This window comes from Malus domestica, chromosome 01 (genome assembly GCF_042453785.1).
Source record: "Malus domestica chromosome 01, GDT2T_hap1".
Classification (NCBI taxonomy): Eukaryota; Viridiplantae; Streptophyta; class Magnoliopsida; order Rosales; family Rosaceae; genus Malus; species Malus domestica.
In genome coordinates, this window is record NC_091661.1 from 29,033,617 (window position 1) to 29,050,767 (window position 17,151).

At 38.4% G+C, this 17,151-nt stretch overlaps 2 protein-coding genes across 2 annotated transcripts; one reads left to right on the forward strand and one right to left on the reverse strand.

Annotated features, from left to right (window-relative positions):
• Positions 1–5,555: 5,555 nt before the first annotated feature.
• LOC103441207 (uncharacterized) lies at positions 5,556–9,288 on the forward strand. The gene is made up of 4 exons (XM_008379911.4): positions 5,556–6,849; positions 7,058–7,468; positions 7,574–7,621; positions 7,757–9,288. Exons 1-4 carry the CDS (start codon positions 5,727–5,729, stop codon positions 9,214–9,216), a joined length of 3,042 nt encoding a protein of 1,013 aa, XP_008378133.2. The 5' UTR covers positions 5,556–5,726; the 3' UTR covers positions 9,217–9,288.
• A 6,572-nt stretch (positions 9,289–15,860) lies between these two features.
• On the reverse strand, positions 15,861–16,889 carry LOC139191437 (uncharacterized). Its single transcript, XM_070812301.1, has one exon. The coding sequence runs from the start codon at positions 16,887–16,889 to the stop codon at positions 15,861–15,863; it is 1,029 nt and encodes a 342-aa protein (XP_070668402.1).
• Between the last annotated feature and the right edge of the window lie 262 nt (positions 16,890–17,151).

Below are 17,151 nucleotides of genomic sequence, written 5' to 3' on the forward strand. Positions count from 1 at the left end.
CCAAAAATTGAATAAATTTGGAGTGAGTGATAGAGTGGAGAAAATAAAAATAAGAGTAAATTACATAGTAACCCCTCAGGTTTTCGGTCTATTACAACTCCATACAACAACTTTAAAACATTTCACTTTCATACCTCAAGTACTATTTTATTTCAAAATAATATATTCGTTACATTTTTCATCCATTGATCCGTTAAGCGCTGACGTGGTTGCCACATTTGTGCTGATGTGGCTACCACATGGCAAAAAAAATAATCTTTTATACATTAAAAATATTATAATATTAACCCTTAAAAAAATAAAAAAAAGCTAAAACCCAGCAACCCATTCCCCCGACCCTCCTTTACTCTCCTCACTCTCTCTCTCGAACCCCAAACCCCCTAAAATCCCCAGATCCAAAACCCACACAATGCAGCTCCGTCGGCGCCTTCCTCCTCACATTCACACTCCTCACGACCCTCATCGAAGCGCATAACATCACACGCCACCAATCCCCTTTCACCATGTTATCAGACCTTCTTCGACGACCTCACCCCCATCGAGGACCGATCGGCAATACCCAACACAGATTCCGACCCACCCTTTATCTAATCCGACCCAGCCTATGGAGATCGCCCTAGCCCCGTCGCCGTCCGCTGACCAGGACATCCCAATCGACACCGTCATGACGTCGTCATCTCAGGAGAACGAAGCAAGCGAGGCGGCGGCGACGGCCAATGCAAGGTTAAACTCTCTCTCTCTCTCTATAATTGGATTTGTTGAATTTTGTGCATTTCGGTCTCGATTGGTAATTGAATTGGTGTTTGCATTCCCTCAAAATTTCATAGAAGAGTTTGGAATTAATTTGATTAGGGTTCTAGGGTTTATTTTACTCGTTTTATTTGTGATATTGGTAAGAGAGGCTCAAAACGAGTTGAGCTTTTTATTCAACTCTGATGGGAAGGAAGAGATGGGTAAGGGATGAAGGGCATGGACGAAAGGGAAGGAAGAGATGGGCAGGGGGTAGAGGGCATGGACGGACGGGAAGGAAGAGATGGGTAGAGGGTGGGATATGGGGTTGCGGGGAATCATTTCTAGGTTTGGGTTTTTCTGTTTTTTTTTATTTTTAATTTTAATAGGGTTAATATTATAATATTTTAATGTATAAAAAAATATTTTTTTGCCACGTGACAGCCACATCAGCATAAATGTGGCAGCCACGTCAACGCTTAACGAATCAATGGATGGAAAATGTAACGGATGTATTATTTTGAAATAAAATAGTACGTGAGGTATGAAAGTGAAATGTTTTAAAGTTGTTGTATGAAATTGTAATAGACCTCAAACCTGAAGGGCTATTATGTAATTTACCCTAAAAATAAATAGAAAAAATAAGACATTGTCTAAAAAATAGTCCTGCGAGTCACTCACTGGAGCAGACCCATCTATTCGCCCGGTCCCCATCGTTCTGAGCCAAAAAAATGGCGTCCCTCTCTTCTCACTCTCCACTCACTCTTCATCTGGCGCGGGAAACCGTGGAACTCTCTCTCTCTCTCTCTAAAACATCAAAATACATTAAAGCGCTTTGCAAAAAAGCAGATGTTAAGTTCTTATTAGAGCCGAGCCGCGTTTTCCAGTGGCAGTACAATCATGACCCCCCTTCCCTAATCATGCAAATGTTGTACGTACTCTTTTCGCTCTCTCGATAAACCTTTTCTCTCTCAGACACGCTATACAAAATGTGACAAATCAAAGTTTACCATTTTGTGGGCTGTCTAAATTAAGTGATCAATTAGATTGAAGGGTCTTATTCAATCGCAGTTCCACAACCACGACTTTTCCATATACTGCTTTTCTGATCTTGCTTTTACTGGCCTAGCTCTGTGATACCTAGCTATATCCTCTCTTTTGTGACTTTCCCTGTTGGAGATATGGCTGCAACCTAAGTGCTCAAAAGTCCAAAAAGCATTCAAAACTCCAAAACGCTATATTATAGTGAGGTATCTAGACAATCTCTAATTTTTGGGTAAAATTTAAAATTTAGGTTTTAAACTAACAAATTATTCTTCAATGGTTAGTTGACCTAAAAAAAAAAAAGTTCTTCAGTGGTTGGATTTAAATTAAGTTTTGGATTAAAACTTAAAATTTGAACAAATTTAACCTAGAATTTCGACAAAGTTAAAAGGCTGGCACACCTTATAAGCGTGGATGCGCCCAGAAAAGTGAAGGTTGTAGTAAGGCAACGCTCACAACGCGCGAGGGTTGACAGGAAGTGAGGCCCGCCCCTGACGAGAATGTCAGCCACCCAAAACAAGCCTAACGGCGCTTTTTCGATCTGATAGTTTTAAACGGTCCACATTCAAACCTATTTATTTTAAAATTTTAAATACATTAAATCCAACGAATGAGATCGAATATGATCAAATCTAACAGTAAAAAATCCAACGGTCCAAAATTAAATCCAAAGACTAAAACAATTAATTTTTTTTTATACAAATCAAAATTCATCCAAAAACTCTATAAATACATGTTTCATGAGTCGTTTAGTAAGTTTTCAACTTTTATTGGTATCTAAATATTTTTAGGGTAAATTACATAGTAGCTCCTCAGGTTTGAGGTCTATTACAATCGCATACAACAACTTCAAAACATTTCACTTTCATACCTCAACTACTATTTTATTTCAATATAGTACCTCCGTTACATTTTTCATCTATTAATCCTTTAAATGCTGACGTGGCTGCCACATATATGCCACGTGGCTGCCAAATGTCTGCCATGTGGCAAATAAAATAATTTTTTAATTTAAAAAAAAACCTGAATTTTCTCAAAAAAAAAATTGAAAAAAAAGAAACCTATAGCCCTCATCCCTCACCCACCCCCCATAAACCTAAAAAAAAAAAATTGAAACAGAAGAAGAAGAAGAAGAAAAGCCCAAAACCTTTCCCTCTGCCCGCCCTGCCGCGACCCGTGACCCACCTCCCTTCCTCCCCCGGGCAACCTTCCGGCGACCACACCCCCCCCCCCCGGCACCGCGCTGCCAGAAGAAGAAGAAGAAAAAGAAAAGCCCAGAACCCTTCCCTCCCCCCTACCCTGCCGCGACCTGCGACCCACCTCCTTTCCTTCCCTGGGCTACCTTCCGGCGACCACACCCCCCACCGCACCGCCAGATCCCTTCCTCCCCCCGGCTACCTTCCGACGACCACCCCCCCACACCAAGATCTCGTGATTTTCAATGTGGGTGAGTTTTGAAAATACTTTGAGTTTGAGATGATTTTTGGACTAGTTTTATGGTAAATCCACTTAATCTCAGGTGCAATTTTTGGGGGTGGGTGTGGGGAATTTTTGGGTGCGTTTGGTACGTGGGATGGGACGGAACAGAGTGGGACGGACGAGTTCTTTCCCACGTTTGGTGCGCTAAAATTATGTGGAACACGTGTCCCACGAAACGAAAATGGGTTAAATTTTGGTTCTCCCCCCCTGGAACGGTTTTTTTCCATCCCGTGGAACACAAAAATGATAAATTTTAAGACAAAAATACCCCATAGCTTTTTCAATATTTACACCTTCTAAATCATACAACAAACCCTATCCTTCCTCTTCATTTTCTCTGCCGCTGAAGTTTTACCTCTTCCTTTTCTCTGCCGCTGAAGTTCTTCATCCCTGCATCTCCCCTTCGCAACCTTTCTCCTCATCCTCTTCCGTGTGCCTCTCCGTGAACTTCAGTTTTGCATCTTCGTTCCAGGTTCGATCTGCATTCAAAGGTATCTCTCTATCTAGATTCATTTTTTTCAGTGTTCAAGTTTCGATTTTTATGTGCTGAAATATACAATTCTGATGTCTTTGGGTTCTGTTGGATTGGATTATGTTTTGGATTTTCCTCTGTTGGATTCAATATAAACTAGAACCTTTGATGAATTTATCGGCGTTAATGTCAACACCAATAATTTTAGATGCTCCTCTGGCTCTTGCTCATTCAGCGACCTGATCCAGATTGCAAGCCGCATTTAGTTGAGTAATTTGGGGATTAAGAAACCCCATTTGAGCATGAAAGGAACAATTATATTAAATATTATAAAGCAAAATCATTCAAATTTAATTTAAGTTCATATTCATGTTAATTTAGTAGAAAATATTGGGTTAAGCATCGACATATTTTGTATAAGTTAATACCTGGTGAATCGTGTATGTTAAAAAATAATTGGTGAACATGTAGCGCTTACAACTAATCTGAGAATTTGACTTCACATTTCCTTCTTTTTAAAGTGAAATCTGAGGACTTTGTTCTCAATTACAGGGTGATTCAGGGCAGGTGATTCTATGCTAGATTCCGGAGGTGAGGTGCCTCGCTAATATGCAATTTTGGACTGTAAATTTGTAGTGAAAAACAACATTTTCATTTACAGTAACTATTATTAAGTAGTAGATAGTGATCTACAAGGATAATATATATATATATATATATATATATATATATATATATATAGTTACTGAGACAGAGCTGTAGCTCAAAGGTTTGTCATTAATACTTGTAGCTGATATTGTATTTAAGATAATGAGAAACAACAGACGAAACAAGGGTAAGTTAGTCATTTTAATCTTTTGGTTTCGTTTCGTCATGCTCTTACCAAACGCAGAACGGAACAACTCTCCCGTTCTGTCCTGCGCATACCAAACATAACATGGAACCACTATTCCGTTTCGTCCTGTCCCGTCCCGTCCGTATACCAAACGGTACCTTTGGGAGGGGTGATGGGGGATGGGAGAAAGGGGTGGCTCGGGTGGGACGGATTGGGGCTTTTTTTTTCTTTTTTTTCTCCCCTCTTCTTCTTCTTCTTCTTGTTGCAAGTTTTTGGGGGAGGTCGCTAGGGGGTGAGGGATATGGGTATCCCTTTTTTTTTTTTCCCTTCTTCTTCTTCTACTTCGGCTTTTTTTTTTCTCCCCTCTTCTTCTTCTTCTTCTTGCAGGTTTCTGGGGAAGTCACCAAGGGGGGGTGAAGGATATGGGTATCCCTTTTTTCTTTCCCTTCTTCTTCTTCGCTGGGGAGTGGGTGAGGGATAAGGGATATGGGTTTCAATTTTTTTTTTTTTGAGAAATTCGGGTTTCAAAAAAAAATTATTTTATTTGTCATGTCAGCATTTAACGGATTAATGAATGGAAAATGTAACGGATGTACTATATTGAAATAAAATAGTAGTTGAGGTATGAAAGTGAAATGTTTTAAAGTTGTTGTATGCGATTGTAATAAACCTCAAACTTGAGGGGCTACTATGTAATTTACCCATATTTTAAAGTTAAAATGTTTATAAAAGTAAATTATAATAATGTACATAAATTTTATTTTAAAAGAAAGTTACCAAAACAAAAAACATAGCCTAGATTTATATTTTAATAATATCAGACTAAAATTTTAATTAAAAACTATTAGAGCAGAAAAAACTGTTTTTAAATTAAAACTTTAATTTTCTGGATTAAAAGTTTTAAAAACTCAAGAATTGAGAATGATTTTAACTGTTCGATGTGAGTTGAAAATTTTTTCAAAACATATATCAGGAGAAATTGAGCCACTTATCTTTATACTCCCAATTCTTGTAATCAGATTTCAACTTTAATTACAAACTAAAACAAAGATGAGAGCTTTATATTGGAACAACAGAACCAAACCAGTTCTACTCTTCCGAACTTGTTCTAGTTCTTCTCCAAGGATTCTCTTTACCTAAAGTCCGTTCTTTTTTAGCCCATTTGAAATGGGCGACAAAAAAGGAGAAACAACCAAGAAGAACCCACAACAAACCCAGCAGCAGCAGCAGCAGAAGCAACAGATTTCACCTTCTCCCAATGACCAACAACCGCCGCCAACGGCTATTAATATCAGTGGAGCAGCAGCTGCAGCTGGTGTCCCCTTCAATATTCCTCCTCCCTTGTTTGTCCCCACCGGTACTCCAACAACCTCATCTTCATCACCCTTTGATCAGCATCAGTTTGAGGCAGCTGTGAATCCAAAGAGGCCAAGATTTACGAGTACAACCGGACAATGGAAACTTCTTCCTTCACCGTCTTCCCAACAGAAACAACCCCAAGTACCAATTCTGCCCTCAGAATCAACCCCATCTCCAAATAAAAAAAAAACTCAATTATCCCAACCCCATGTCTCCACCATCGGAGCAGCCTCCTCCTCCGACACTGCCTCATCGTCGCCGCCGCACTCTCCTCTGCCGTCTCTGTCAGCAACATCAGGGCAGGACACAAACAAGACAGTAGCAGGAGACCCTCAAAACCTGGTCCACCACCCTCACCAGTTCAGAAAAGGAAAGTACGTAAGCCCAGTTTGGAAACCAAACGAGATGCTGTGGCTGGCGAGGGGGTGGAGGATTCAGTATCAAGGTGGGGCAGCTGGCGGGTCTTCGGATCATGGGTCGGGTTCATCTTCCAGAACAGAGCAGTTACAAACAGAGTCGGGCGGCGCCACCACCACTCACAGCAGAGGCAAAACTAGAGGCGACAAGGACATGGAAGTCGCCGACTTCCTTCAGAAGCATGGCGTCAACAGAGACGCGAAAACGGCGGGAACCAAGTGGGATAACATGCTGGGAGAGTTTAGAAAGGTTTATGAGTGGGAGAGAGGTTCAGAGAGAGAACAAGTCGGGAAGAGTTACTTTAGGCTTTCGCCGTATGAGAGAAAGCTACATAGGTTGCCTGCTTCTTTCGATGAGGAAGTTTTCGTGGAGCTTTCGCAGTTCATGGGGTCAAGGACGAGAACTCCTCAGAGCAGATTAGGGTCGATTGGGGACGACACCCGATCGGCCCTTGTTATGACTAGAAGTCTTCCCCAACCGCCTTCGTTCAAAGAAGACGACTTCCCTCTCTCAGGTACATAGAGGAATGCTGAACCGTTACTGGTTTAATATATAATGCCCACAACACAAGCTGTATACCTAAAATAAACAAAATTTTATGATCAATATCTCTGAACAATGTAGGTTACTAGCTAGTTAATATAACAAGTTAATTCAGTTGTGCCATTTATTTATTAAACTTTTAGTTTTGGTTATATCTATATATATGTTATTATATGCAGGTAGGGGAAACCAACTAATGATCATGAGAGGTGAAGGGGAACCGTTTTACCACGGAGGAAGAGGGACTTTTCTAGGGTTTCATCACCATGATCAGTCTTCCATAGACTTTACAACTGGCCTCTCTTCATCTTCTTCCAAGGAGCTTCGTCGAATCGGAAAGATTCGAATGACTTGGGAAGAATCGGTGAGTCTGTGGGCGGAAGAAGGGGAGCACCATAGAGGGAGAGTGAGGCTACAAGGCTTGAGCTTCTTGAACGCCGACGAGCTCACTTTCTTTGATGATTCCATGGTTGCCTGCACCATGGAAGCTTTTGAAGATGGCCCTTTTGGAGGCTTCTCGGTTGACCGATTCGTGTCGGGACAACAAGTCAAAGTCTTAGGCAGAAGAAAGCCTTCCTCCACTAATTCCGGTGAAAACCAGCTTCTCTAAATTAGATATATTGTCCCATGTCACAAAATCTTGGTTTATTTATAATTCCACATCTTACACTACGTGTTTAATCAATGTTAATTAGGGTTCAATGAAAAGGTCCAGCTTTCCTTACCAGAATCCTCATCAAGATGTAAGCCCTGAAACCAATTTGAATTTATTTGGTAATGTTGTGTTAACCTTCTTTCGTACAATTTTATCTTACACATTGATTTGGTTAAAGGTTGTATTATGTTCTATACAATATTTGCGTGTGTATTTTTTGCAGCAATGCCTCCATGGGAATTTCAAGACCCAACGGAGTACTACGTGGGGTGTCTTCGAGTCCCACCGCCATCACTTCCTACCTTACTCGAGCTTCAATGGTACGTACAAGAGCCACCGCCGGAAGAACTCCGTTTCCCACTCCGAAAAGACGTGTATCGCGACTTACCACAAGGGAAAGAGATCTTCTTCACCACCTCAACAGAATTGCTAGACTGTAGAGCCATCACATACGATATTCTAAGCCCCATAGTCCGAACCAATCCAAGTCTAGCTGCTGCTACTGCCACAAGTAGAGACTCCTTCATTCCCATTTGGGACGACTGCATCAACCGAATCGTCTCCAAATTTTGTTCACTTGAAATGGTCTTCATCCGCAAGCCTAACTCCTCATCACCAACTGAACCATTACAAGATCAATGGCCAAACATGACAGGCTTTGTTCGAAATTTTTGTCTATGGAGAGGAGAAGAAGCCCATAATTTAAAAGATGTCCGCGACATTAATCCGTCAAGCTCAATAGTTGAGAAACTTCTGTGGACTTTCATGGATCTTCCTTATATATTAGGGTACTACGCAATCGGTCATGTTGTAACATTTTGTGCATTGAGTCGTGTTCAAGATCGAATAATTCGAACTGATTTGGGCACGGTTGACCTGTCATTGCCCTCGGAGAGACTCAAAGCCCTAGTCCCATGTCACAGAATTGCAAGCCTGTTGCCATTGCTAGCCGATCGATGCTTCAACCCCAGTACTAATTGCGATGGTGGCTCTGACAAAATGCTACCTTATAGCGATTTTGAGAGGTTCGACATGGGGAATGGAAATGCAATCGAAATGACGCCAACCACAGTGACTAGATTTTATAGTAACATTCGGAAGGCGACCGCGGTCAAAGAAATCTACGATTTTCTCGGCCAACGAATACCCCATGCAGAGTACATCCACAGATCCTTGGAGAAAAATTTGGCTTTGGTGTTTAAGCCCAGAGGGTGCAAGTTCAAGCCTACAAATTGCAACCAGCTCGTTGAGGCTCTCATGTACGTGACTAAAGCGCTTGTGGCTTTGCACGACTTGTCGTTTATGCATAGGGATATATGTTGGGAGAAAGTGATTAGGAATGAGAGGGACAACGAGTGGTTTGTCTGCGGCTTCGAAGAGGCGGTCGGGGCTCCGCAGATATACCCGCACAAGTTGGTGATGGTGGGAGATGCGGCGGCGCGTGGGAGGCATGCGCCGGAAATGGAGAGAGGGTTGCATGGTGTGAAGGTGGACGTATGGGGAGTAGGGAATCTGGTGAGGAGTTGCGGGTTGACAGGTGTTCCGAAGATGCTGAGGGAGCTCCAAAACCGGTGTTTAGATCAGAACCCGGAGAAGAGGCCAACTGCAGCCGACTGCTACCACCACCTGCTGCAGCTGCAGTCGTCTCTGCAGTCAGCCACAGTTGGTGGAGTTTTGATGTGACTGCGACTCTTTTATCTCTCAAAAATACATTATTAATTAATTAATTAATTAATTGGAGTTTGTTTTTCGTTATGTGTTGTCTTTAGACCATCTCCAATCTGGGTTAAAAATCAAATTATCCCCCAAATTACCCTCCCCAAACACTCTCCAACTCATGCTAAAATTTTAGGCTAAATGCCAAATGCTATTTCTGGACCAAATACCTCCCAGCTTTCCCCCGAGTTAAATGCGAAATGTTTATCGGAATTTAAATTTTTTTAGATTAAAATGTTCATAAAATTAATTTACAATAATCTACATATTTTTAAAAAAAAAAAATTGATTTAAAAAAAATTTAGGCTAATTTCATTCTTTAATAATTCCGGGCTAAAATTTTAGGGTAGAAGGATTGGAGCAGAAAAGATGTTTCTGGCCTAAAAGCTAAATTTTTCGGGCTAAAAAATTTGGCTTTTAGCCCAAAGGTTGGAGATGGTCTTATGAAGGAACACGTTTGGTCGGATGATTAGAGAAATTTTTAATTGTGACAGAAATAAAAGTGGTATATTACGTGTTTTTATTAAGCGATGAAATTTTTTATTCTTTAAGTTATTAATCTTTTAACACAAATTTTATTATTTATATAATAACATATGATGTATTATGTTGTGCCGATCATCCTGAAAAATCTTTCGAATGATTGGTTATTATATTGATACCTTAAAAAAGAAGAGAGGGGCTTGGTTTCTAGGTTTGTGTGGGAGATGAAATGGCGGCGGTTGCAGAAGCTGCCACTGGCGGGTGCCTGCTTCGACGGTTAGTTCCATCAAATCAAAGGGTCAGAAATGCAGTTTGCGGAAGACGTACTGAAAACTGAAAGCTGATGCCTGATGGGTATCCTTCACAAGTTCACATATTTTCAGAAATTATTTGAGGCTTGGATATGATTTATTAAGGCTTATATAGGATAAAGCATAGTTTTGTTTGGACATATACATATGCTCTTCTTTAAAGTCTTTTAACCGGATTGCAGAATTTTCAGTTCCCTAAATACTCTATTTTGTTTCCTTATTTATTCTCTTTGATAGCTATATATTATATGACATTGATTTCAACACAATTATCGTATTTGTTGGCACATTCACATTCTTTTAATATAAGTCGATCTTATTTGCATATAGTCGTAAAAAGGGTGCTTTAGATTTTGGCCATTAGAACTCAATCTTTCTAGATAAAAACCCATCTATCTTTAAAGATCCATTTTAAGCCCAAATTTAAAATTTACAAACATATGGGAACACTATTGACCTATTAATACAATTTATTTGCACTCATGCCACTCATACTTTATGGTCCTTTTTTCAAATTCCTAAATTTATGCCAAATTAAAAGTAGTAGAAAAAGTGAAATAAAATGTAAAAAGTGTTTGCATTAACCGTATCCATGTCAAACTAGAAAAGTAGTTTTTTTTTTTCGTGATATATTTTGTAGCAATTTTACCTATATTAATTGGTAGGTAAATTAGTTTGTTCCAATTATTTTAAAAAAAATACTACACCTATATTATATATTTTGAATCAAATAACATTCCTCTAACTTGTAGGTAAATTATTTTCTATGTATAGTTATATATGTTAGACAAGTTTTGTTGTTGTATAAACATGAGTGGAACATAATATTGTTGATTTTATACATCAAACTGCATTTCTTTTGTTATAGGTAAATTATTTTCCATGTACAAGTACTTATGTTAGGCACGTTTTGTTGTTGGTACATACAATATTTTGTATCATTGTAAAGAAAGATATTACATTACACCCATGGTATAATTGTTGTAGGTAAATTATTGGAAATTAATTTGTAGTTAGGTAATGAACATTTTGCATCATTAGAAATGAACATTTCAAATAGTAGGTAGGTAAATTAATTTGTTCTAATTATATAAAAAAAATTACACTACACCTAGTTATATTTAATTTTTCCAATTATTAAAAAAATTTATACTACACCCAACCAAATAACATTTATCTAACTTGTAGGTAAATTATTTTCCATGTATTGTTAGATATGTTAGGCACGTTTTATTGTTGTATAAACATGGGTGTAACATAGTTTTTTTAATACTATGCATCGAACTACATTTCTTCTTAATATAGGTAAATTATTTTTCATGTATTAGTACATATGTTAGGCACGTTTTGTTGTTGGTATAAAAATTATTTTGCATCATTGTAAAACAGAGATATTATATTACACCCATAGTATAATTGTTGTAGGTAAATTAATGTGCATGTAGATAATGAAATACATTGTTTTAATATATTAATAAAAAAAAGATAAATTCAAAAGTATTCAAGAGTAGGGTGAAAAAAACCGAATCGAACAGTTTTATGAAAATTCAAAGCCTTTCTAAAAAATTAATATGCAATAAATTTTTAACATTAATGTCTTTTTTTTTATTGTTGCAAAATCATTTACTCTCTCCTTACAATTAATTGTCTACATCAAATATGTAATAGGGGTATTTTAGGAATGTGAAAAATGTAAAATGTGTGAAGTAATATGAAATTAATGAATTTTCTTATGTGGATCCTAGTTATTGGGTTTTCTTTGAGTAAAAAAGTGATGTAGGGTTTTATATGAAGAAAATTGAGTTAGAAGGGCTAAAATCATATTTTCAATAAAATTTATACGTATTTTTTTTCTTCACCAAAATCTTACACATTCTTTTCTGGTACGGCTTCTCTCTTTAATCATACGTAATTCAAGAAACCCTCTGTTGAAAAATATTATTATTTAGATTTATTTTAGTGTTTGGTATTTTGGGCTTAGCCCGTTAGAATTAAATTTTGTTAGAGATTAGGGTTAGTTTATTATAAATAGGATGCTTTGTTATTCATTTGAGAATAAGCTAGTCACAATGTAATATCTTAGGGTTTTGTAGCCATTCCGACATTTTCTGTTTGGTTTCAATAATATTTCTAGTTTTGTAATCCGTTTGTTCGTTCATTGTTGTATGCGTACTCTGATATTCAACTTGGTATCATAGCAGGTTTGATCATTCGAGATTTAATCTGTTCTTAATTAGTGTCAATTTGTTTGTATCAGTTTTGTTTGTCAGTTTACTGGGTATTAGTTTCGTCCGTCGTCTTCCGTTCATCCGTAGTCAAAGTCGTTCTCGCCGCCACACATCGGCAACCACAATCTGCTGCACCGCACCCACAATCTGCTGCACCCGCACGACTCCGTGATCTTCTTCCTGCATCGTACTCGCAACCCGCGAACCTATCGCCTGCAACCCATCTGCACTGACTCTTGGATCCATCTCCGCCTCACTAACCTTCTGCACCATCCCCACGGTCCATATTCGTCCCTAACGAAGCCCTGATCCGAGAACCACTCGGATCGAGTTCATCTCCCTTTGAAGTCCTGTAAACCTGCATCTGTTTCTGTTCCGCACCACACCTGCAACTTGAACTCATATCTGCACCTGTGCTAGTTTTGCGCAAATTGAAAAAAAGAAAGACTGATGTTGTTGGTTTGCACGAAAGACGAAAAAAAAACGGAAAGGTTCTGCTGATTGTTCGCAAGAAGGAAAAAAAAGGAAGGAGGGAAGAAGGAAGAGAAAAAAAGGAAAAACAAAAAATGGCTGTTTGTTTGAAGCCCACCACGGGCAGAGAAAAAAATTGGAAACGGTTAGTTGTTTTGGGCCTGTGTGTTTCGTTGGGCCATTGGTTGGATTGGCTCGAGAGAATGAATATTTTGATGGGCCAAACTTATTAAGTTGGGCTACTGTTTTCTATTGGTTTGGGGCCCACGTTTTATATTGGGTTTGTGTTAGGAACCTGCTGTTGGAGCTTGTTGTTACCCGCAATGATCGTTCGAGTGCTTGGACGGGTGACCACTCGAGTGACGTTGTGTACATGGTGAATTGGATTTTTTGTTTGTTTGTTTGGAAGTTTGAATTCGACATCGGCATCGGAATTTGGAGCCTTGCATCCACATCTGTTTGTTGGCAAACTCATGTCGTGTACCGCTATGAGTTTGACGGGGGGTGTTGGAAAATGTTATTATTTAGATTTATTTTAGTGTTTGGTATTTTGGGCTTAGCCTGTTAGAATTAGGTTTTGTTAGAGATTAGGATTAGTTTATTATAAATATGATGCTTTGTTATTCATTTGAGAATAAGCTAGTCACAATGTAACATCTTAGGGTTTTGTAGCCGTTCCGACATTCTCTGTTTGGTGTCAATAATATTTCTAGTTTTGTAATCTGTATGTTCGTTCATTGTTGTATGCGCACTCTGATATTCAACTCCCTTATCACCAATTGCCGACCCCTCCTGGCATCGGGGTCAATGGCAGTCTTTTCTTATGTCTTTTGACATAGGAGAAAATCAAGAATCTCAAAGAGATGGGTGAGATAACTTGGGAATTATTCAACCAGAAGCAACATAATTGTTCGACGTCATTAATCGTGGATTCGCTTAACATTATCAAGCCTAACACTTGATTTAAAGAACAGGAAGACTCTCTTCTTAGATTATTTTTAAAGGAAAACTAATGAAAATGTTTTGATAATTTTGAGTTTTAACGATAATGACAAAATAAAGGGTAAAGTGAATAGTATCAGGATTGACTTTTTAGTGTAAAAATATGGTTTTTCGTTAAAGTGAATAATACCGGGAGCTTTCGTTAAAGTTCCCTACTTTTAATTTACTAATTGGCTACTTAATCTTACATATGGAGCCCTTTAAATATGAGGGTACCTTAAATTGGTTGGATAGACAATTAATAGCATATTATAGTTATATTGCAACTTATAATTAAAAGAGTTCGTTTTGATGTGTTTTTAAAATAATTGAAAATGCTTTTGGTGTAAATTTTAAAATGACTGATAGCATTTTTGGTGTAAATATTTTTAGAACCAATCCTCAATAAAAATACAAGTAAATCTTGAAAAAAACACTTAAAGTGCTTCTTGGAAGAAGCACATAATTTGTGCTTCATGCAGAAACCACTTTAAGTGCTTTTGGAATATAATTTATGGAGTGTAGTCTTCCGTATATCTCTCTGTTGAACGGAGAACCGCCAGATGACAGTCCTAATTCTCGATTTTCTGTCGTGGTAGGCCTGAGCTCGGTCTCAAATTGGGCATTTGATTTCCCTTCTTTTAGTCTTCCACTCATCTCACATAGATTTTTAGTTTGCTGCACCAGATTCAGTTTAGCCCAAAAATATCTCAAAACAGTAACCCTAACAACTTGGATCTCCTTCCTTTGTGCCTTACACAACTAATCTCCTTTACCCTCCCACCTTCCACCCACAAAATTTTCAATTGCCTGCTAGATACTTTCTTTCGATTGAGAAGCCTTATTTGGCCACGATGTTTGCTACCCACTTTAAGAACTAGTCGTCTCTCACTCATATGAAGGTATGCAAAACTACTTTGGTGGTTCGGGTCTTTGTGCTGCCTCCTTCTACGGTTTTGATGGTGTTTTGTCTAATTACTTTGTTGGCATCAAAATTTTCCCTTTGCTGGTCTTCGGGTGGTGGATATGGTTGCTGGTGTTGGTTGAGTTTTTTAGACACAGTTTTATGTATTTGTGGATATTTGTTGTGAAATCAGGAATTAGTTTTGTTCTTCAATTAGGGTTGTTTCGTATCTGTGTTTTTGTTTTGGGTCATTGTGTTTTGTTGGTGTCAACGGTGAATCGGTTGACCAAAACGACGGTGCATGTGGTTGTGGCGATGACGACTTGTGTCAATACACCGAGTATATAATTGGATCATTATGTGCTTTGCTTGGGCTTCTATGTTCACTTGGTCTATTTACATCTTTTTTTAATGTTTATCTCTAGTTACGTTTTCTTTTATCAATGAAGCATGTTTGACAAAAAAAAAAATGATTACAAAAAACTATCTAAGCTTTTTTTTTTTTCTTTCTCTTCGTAAAAGGGGGACAACTGGTGGCAAGTCATGATTATCCACCCATCCGGGCCTTGAAAAGCTATAGAGAATTTCATCATGCCCCTGACCATAGTCAAGCTTTTGGTGTGATTCCAAATAGTCTCAACATTTTAAAACATTCTAAATAACTATTTAACATTTTGAAAATTAGACATCTGATAAGTCACCAAGTGACTTTAACAACATTAAATGATGATGTTACTAGCATTTAATGATGAGGTAGACAAATACTACAGTTTGCTTTCACTAGTTGACGTCTTCGGCGTTCTAATCTCCCAAATTGACACATTTTAGCCAAGTTAAACCATATATTTGCTTGATGTCAATTTGGAGATTTAAATCTCCATAAATGACTTGAGAATTAAAATACGTTCAATATTTATCCATGAAATCACTGAACACTAGTGAACCTAATAAATGTCAATTTAAAAAAAAAAACTTTAGGTAGTTATTTGGAATGTTTTAAAAGATTATGACCAATTTGTTTATAGTTTTTGGTACTTAACCTATAACCCTTAATAAAGATACAACAGTAACAATTCAATGTTGATTTTTACATTAATAAAATGATATTTATGTTTTGTTTTACAACAATAATCTTCATTTTTTTTAGACGAAAGATAATTTTTTATTAAATACGAATTGAAAAGTTTACATTATCAGTTAGAATATTAAAAAGAATTCTAGGCCAATACAATCTCAGCTAAACGACCCACCATGGGTTTGAACAAACACAGCAATGACGTTACCTTCTCTACAAGTAAACTTGAACGAAACAATCCCAACTTCATTTGCCGACGCCCAGATGTCATATAAAATGTTTTCCATTGCTACATCCACACTGTTCATCATTTTTGCCATTCGAATCACCACCTGCGAGTCAGATTGATCAACGACCACCTTCCTATATCCCTCCTGCCGACAGAACCGCGACGCCTCCCTAATAGCAGCCGCCTCAGCCATCACAGTAGAGGACGCCTGCAATTGCCCGACCCCTCCAGCAGCAACCAACAAACCAGCAAAATCTCGCAGCACCATAGGATGACAAATTTGTTTATTAAATATCATAGCATTCCTACACTTCCAAATGCGCCACAACCCAAACAGAATACTCTGCAAAATATTTTCCTTCTCCACCACATCCTTCACTTTCAAACAAATTTGCTTCCAACTATCAATGAAATCCGCCCCCACCACTTCCCGCAAATTTAGTTGAACCGGTATGCCAAACCAAAAAGCCCTACTAAACTCACATTCAAAGAACAGACGATTCTCCGTCTCCGTATGCATTGCACAGAGACCACACGTTTCAGGCACTCGAACATATGTCGACGTTGGAGATTCCAACGCACGGCTAGCTAATGCGTTGTTACAACAACGCCAAACAAAATTCTTCAACTTATTTGGAATTCGCAACTTCCACACTCCCATCCACGTTGGGCTATTTGCATCCCGCTCACTCGTGGATCCCAAAGCCTTCCTTCCCAACTCCCCCGCCTCCATCATCTGCATATCTATCTTGTATCCCCATTTTACCGTACAATCCCCATTATGTGTGAAATACCAGATAAACCGATCAGAACAGCCCGATCTACTAATCGGAATCCCCAAAATTTGACTCACATCTGCACTATCAGAATGGGCATTCAACACCTCCTCATTCCACACCGTACCATCATCAGCCATCAAATCCGCCACCTTCGTACTCTGAAGAGAGATCCGTGGCATGACTTTGAATGTTGGTGCCCAAGGATCCTCTCGAATCCGGTTTTACAACAATTATCGTTTATAGTATTATTATTTTTCTAATTTTGCATTACATTCTATATTGAGCTCTGCATCCTTTCCTTTGCATAATTGCTTTCATGGAGTTTGCAAATCTCATTCTTTTTTCTTGGTCAATGGAGTTTTTGAATCTCATACTAAACACACTATTAAACACGAAAAACTACATATTCTAGATTGATCAAGTATTTGTATTAACCTCGTT